Genomic DNA, 5,754 nt, shown 5'->3' on the forward strand with positions numbered 1-5,754 from the left:
GATGCCAGCCAACTGTAATTTATCTCATACATCCCAGCATCCACTCAGCAGCGCCACAGCAGTCCTTCTAGTGTTTCATGCTGTACTTTATCAGATGTCAGAAAATTTTTCCTGCATAGTTAGTTTTACATATAGAGAATGAATTTGTATTTACATCATCAGTTTTAACTTGGTGACACAAGTGTACATTTTTTACGCTTTCAAAACTTTTGAAAGTTTTATATTTTTGTTAATGTTTGTTTTATAACATGTACGTAGTTTTTTTTTGTAGGAGTAGTTCATTTCTTTTCTTTCTTTTTTTTCTTCATTTCTTTGCTTGGTGAATATTTGTAATGTAGCTTGCATCATTTTGTCTACAGGTTTGCACTGACCAGGTAGATGTTCAAGAAAAAGTTTTACATTGTGGAAAATATACTTCTCTGCTTTGTTTCCAAGAGTTTGATGAGAAGATGCCACTCTCACATCTGTGTGTTAAATATCAGCAGCCAGTTAGCGTAGCTTGAGTGAGGAAATGACCAAAGTCAGGCTAACATTGCCATCCATATAGCTATGCTGTTAGCATGGCTAAAGTGTCAGTTTGTGGTTTTACAGTTTTGGATTATGTACGTATTAAAGATACAAGATAGAAAGTTTTACTTGATCTCTTTGCACTTATTAAATAGATGTAGTACTTTGTTCTTATGCCAACGTTTCCAGTTGCACTGAAGCTTTAGTGTTGTCCCTCACTTGTCAGTCGCTCTGGATAAAAGCGTCTGCCAAATGAGTAAATGTAAATGTAGAAAGTGTAAATTGCTAGGCTTTGGGCCAATTTTGTTCATCTTAAAACAGCACCAGATCAGGTGTTTACCCCTGTCTCTGGTCTTTGTGCTAAGCTAAGCAAACAGTCTCTACACTGTAGCTTCATACACAGATGAAGGTGCTATTCATCTTCTCAGCAAACTCTTGGGAAGGATGCAAAAAAAAGGTATTTCACAAAATGTCAAACTTTTCCTTCAAACACTGACCGAGAAAAGTGGCTCATTATTCAAATCTTTGAGACATGAAGAGATTAGTCCAGAGTTTATACTGGTTCATGCTACTGTAAGAGGCAGTGTTTCAAGCGATTCAACACACACATAAGCTACATACATATTACCCTTACAAGGTGTTAAGACAGCTAACAAACAAAAAATTATGTCTAAGGCACTTCTCGCCAGACCATTAGTGACGGCCTAGTTGATTGTGCTGTCAGAGGTTTTGTTTGGTTTTTTTTCGCCATCATGTGTTTTGAGAAATAAAACTCCCAGAAGCCTCTGTGTCTTTGTCAGAGATCAAATGGAGGAAAACACACACACACACACACACACACACATACATACACACGCACACACAAAAAAACAGCTGGAGTTTATGGTGAGGGCGCAAATCTGTGAATAAAAATTTCCGTCCACTAAGTGTCTGCTTTGCTTTTCTTCCATTAAACACAGGATTCATGAAGCGCTGTTGTCTGGCTCACATACCAAAGCAAAGATACACACCCACTGAGGAAATTCAGGAAGCTTTTTTTTGTTGAGGGGTCATAAACCACCTACAATTTAAACTTTACATAAGTTCTGAGCCACAGGTTTAAGTGAAAAAGGAGCCCATCTGCCAAAACACAGTACACCTGTGATCATTCATGTTGAAATGGTTCAGGTCTGTTTTGGGGGGCAGGTTTGCAGGGAGTGGTGGGGGGGCTTAGCAGTGGTTGAGGTGGCGTGACACAGTTGCAACCTATCGGCAGACGACTACACTTACTTGATTGTGGAGAACATCTGTTCCAGACAACATAAACACACTTCTCACATGGAGGGGGGGAGTGGGGGCTTTTTCTCTTCCCTACCAAGTTGATGGCTATAAAAAATAAAACTTCCTGAATGTACTGAGGGCATGTGTGTATTTGTACACATACTTTACACAGTAGCAGGCTATGCGTGCAACTCTGCTCTTCCTCTCAGCCGATCCATATGGAATATTTAAGTCTCTTTAAAGGCAGCGTGTGTTTCTCTGTTCAGTTCAAACTCACTGTGGAGTTCAGTCAGGCCTGGTTAGAGCTATGAAATGACACTGGACACCACCGCAGTGTATACATGTATTCAGTTATGTATTTAGCCTTTACTGAGTTCAGACTTTGCTCTGAGATTTCGGGATTTACGGGATAATGCTTAAACAGTTTAACAGTAGCGTAAGTCAAGAAGAGACAGTCAGTGAACTCACTCAGTAATTTCATGAATCAATGTTGATCCCCAGCTTTAATCAAATCTAATACTGCTCTCCATAACCTTGCCCTTGTTTGTTCCTCTAATGCATTGTCATTATATTCTCCACTAACCATCTGGATAAAACAACGCTTTGCAATAAAAAAGAAATTGTAACTGTGTTACAAGATATTTTCAAATTATATCACATTACAAAGCAAATTTTTATGGGACAATCAAAGTTTGTAGTACAACAACAGAAATCTTGAAAAAGTCAACCTCTGCATCTGTAGAAGAACATGATGAGGTTTTTTATTTTTACAGGGTCACAGATCAACTTTAAACCTTCAGCAAATAACCTTGGGCTGCAAATACGGCTCTGGACCCACAGTTTTCTCCCCCACCTCTCCCCCTCATCAATAGTCAAAGACCCTCTTATGTGAGATTATATAATGTCTTACCACTCTTTTTCACAACCTTTGGCTTCATGTGTGAACCCTCCTTCAGTCTTGTTACTCTCCACCCCCCCCTCAGCTCCCACAGATCCAATGACCCTCTCCCCTCTTCCTTCCTCAGTTTATGTTTTCCCCCTCCTTCCATCCATCCATCCCGTCCATCACTTTTTTAGTTTTGAGCACACCACACAAGCCCCATGTAGTTGGTGTGTGTGTGTGTGCGTGTGCATGTGTGTGTGTGTGTGTGCGTGTGTGTGTGTGTGTGTGTGTGTGTGCACGTGTGAGGGAGGGGTCAGTGCTGGAGGCGGCGTTTGAGTCCCTCACTTCACCTGAATAATACCTTCTTTGTAAGCTTCAGCCTTATAAAGCCAAACTCAGATGCCTTCTACCCTTCCACACCTTAACCTTCTGTACGGACACATCCATACACATCATCCCATACCTACGCCCGTCCATCACAGACACACCACCATGAGATCCAGGATGAGAGTGTTGCTGCTGGTTCTGGCAGCAACTGTTTTTGTGTCAAATGCTCAGACGAACAACAGCAGCAATGACAACAAGCAGCAGCAGCAGCAGCAGCAGCAACAACGAAGCATCTGGGACGAGTCCATCAAATTCACCACCAAGACCAAGGATTCCTGTACCATGGTGGTGTCGGGAGCCGGTGACTATACTCGCCTGCGTGTCTCCTGCAAAGGTCCTAGCCAGGGCCAGACCCCAGGACGCTCCTACTACTGCGACTTCCAGGGAAAACCCAACCTCTGCCGCGCCTACAACCTCAACCCTCGCCACTACTTCACCCAGATGATGTGGGAGTTGAGGAAGCTGAGTCACGCCTGCCAGGGACCCAAAGTCTACCGCACACAGATGTGCAAGAAATACCCCGACGAGGCACAGATGACCTTCCTGGCCTCCTGGCCCAAGATCACCACCCCAAAGCCCTCCAAGCCTGTGCAGGAGCCACGCAAACCTGTGGTGCCAGCCCAGACCAAGCCTGTCACTACTCCTAAACCTGTCAAGCCCCAGCCTCAGCAGCCCGTCAAGCCCCAGCCAGGCAAGGGCCCCCAGACCAAGAAAACTACCCCCAAGCCTGGGAAGACCACTACTCGTCCCACAGAGCAGCCTGACTCCAAAGCCTCCCGCATCGCCTCAGAGTACTGCTGGAAGAGCTTCCAAGGCATCTGCACCTACGTCATCAGCTGGTTCCAAAACTGAGATGATACTCAGACACAGGTGAGTGATGGAAAAATGACAGATAGGAAAAGGAAAGTTACAGAAATTACAGGAGAAGAATAGAAAGAAGAAGATTGAAAAAGTTAGAATAAAAAAGGCTGAAAAAGACAAGAATGTTTTTTTTTTGTTTTTTTTTGGTGCATTAATTAAACAGAGAATGAGTTTAAATCCAGAATACAAAATACAATCGACATAGATATTTTTTAAAGACAAACTGTCAGTTAAATCAACTCAAATTTAAAGTTTCTAAGTTTATGGAGGACTAAATCTCTGTGCAGCCAGCCCATTCACAAAATAAACAAACTTTATCCTGAATTAATTTTAAAAATTGTTTTTTTGTTGTTGTTCTTTAAGGTTGGAAACACCAGTGATGGACCCGGTCAGAATTCTCCAGGATCTGTGTGGGAGCCTCTGGAGTCGCCTTTTGGACTGAGCCAAAAACACTCGAACTACACATGTGTACAGTTAGTGGTGAACATGTCATTTTTAAATCTGTAAAACACACAGCAAGGCAAAGGGAAAAATGGCAGGCATGTGATTCTATTTGTATATGATGTAAAATGTTTCAATGACATTTTTTGATAAGAAGAATAAAGTCAGACTGGTGACGTCTCCTCTACTCCTGTGTCGTTCTGTTCCTTCTTCTGAGGTGAAACAAGCAGTGAGTTGTCACACTTACTCATTCAAAGGAGTCCTTGTTTCTTTTCATCGCCGGCTGTAACAACATGTCTGCTGCCTGGCTCAGGAAGTTGTTAACGTAGAGACACAGACTGCAGTAAAGATAATAGGGTTCGGTCCCAGAAGGCGTCTGAGCAGAGCTAAACACTTCTTTGTATGAGCTGATGAATCGAGTCTTAAGAGCTACCGTGTGTAGGAACAGAGGAGGTCTGTGTGGAGGTCGAAGCCAAAGAGTGGCTGCAGCACCGGTGTTGTTAACACACACTCAAACACAAACACACACTTGTGGATGATGAGGGAAGATACAAATCACTTTTACTGGCCTCACAGTCACTTCAGCCACTTCTTTAAATCATTTAATCCCTTAGCAAGCAGTTGATCTGGCATTACAGACCTATAATGTGAGGCCAATTATTGTTAAAATACACAGAACTACATTTAAATTTATGATGGTGATTTGAAATTTTCCAAAGATGCCAACAATGTTAAGGTGTGTATAAAATTGTCTGTATATTTAAGTAAAAGAGTAGTTCATGAAATCAGTTTATGGAGCTGACATTTAAACTCTCTCATACATGGTGCATAAGAAGATGTGAAATCCATGTACATCCAACTATACAATATTCAAATGCAACAATTCATGTCATGAGCTTAAGTAAGCCGTCGTACATTTCTGTCACAGCTCTAGAAAGTCACACACACTGAGCTCGGCATCTCAACAACAAAACAAATAAAGAATAACATTTCTGACAAAGAGACGTCTTTATTGAACTTTCTGTGTATTTTACAGGAGCCTCTGCACACACAAATTGAACTAAACAACAGACACAAAGTGTAGGTCCACTATGAACTCAGTTGGGTATTTGCATACCCAGTGAATATGGGGGGGGGGGGGGGGATCTAGGGGGTAAAAAAGTTCAGATCCCACCTCCTGAACTTGAAACAGATGCTTAGCAAAGCCTCTAGCCCCAAAGAGTTTTAACTGAGAGCAGAAAGGAAGTGATGAAGTAATTAGGCTGGATAAGAAGGGGGAGCAAATCTGACTAAGGCCTCTCAGGTCAGTCAGCTCTGGCTTATATTGGTAGCCAATGCAAAGACTTCGGGATATATGTGATAAATGTGTATAAATGTGATCAAACTTCTTGCATATGCAGCAGAAAATATAACAA

At 42.1% G+C, this 5,754-nt stretch overlaps 1 protein-coding gene across 1 annotated transcript; it reads left to right on the plus strand.

Moving 5' to 3' along the window:
- Positions 1–3,055: 3,055 nt before the first annotated feature.
- fgfbp2b (fibroblast growth factor binding protein 2b) lies at positions 3,056–4,526 on the plus strand. Its single transcript, XM_023409507.2, has 2 exons — positions 3,056–3,907; positions 4,262–4,526. The coding sequence occupies exon 1, from the start codon at positions 3,143–3,145 to the stop codon at positions 3,887–3,889; it is 747 nt and encodes a 248-aa protein (XP_023265275.1). The 5' UTR covers positions 3,056–3,142; the 3' UTR covers positions 3,890–3,907; positions 4,262–4,526.
- The last annotated feature ends 1,228 nt before the right edge of the window (positions 4,527–5,754 follow it).

Source organism: Seriola lalandi, unplaced genomic scaffold (assembly GCF_002814215.2).
Source record: "Seriola lalandi dorsalis isolate HSWRI2012SDOR001 ecotype SW California unplaced genomic scaffold, Sedor1 jcf7180002054394, whole genome shotgun sequence".
NCBI classification, from domain to species: domain Eukaryota; kingdom Metazoa; phylum Chordata; class Actinopteri; order Carangiformes; family Carangidae; genus Seriola; species Seriola lalandi.

Bases quoted from the DNA above. Each gene is read 5' to 3' on its own strand.
- fgfbp2b (XM_023409507.2), top strand. From the start codon at position 3,143: ATGAGATCCAGGATGAGAGTGTTGCTGCTGGTTCTGGCAGCAACTGTT.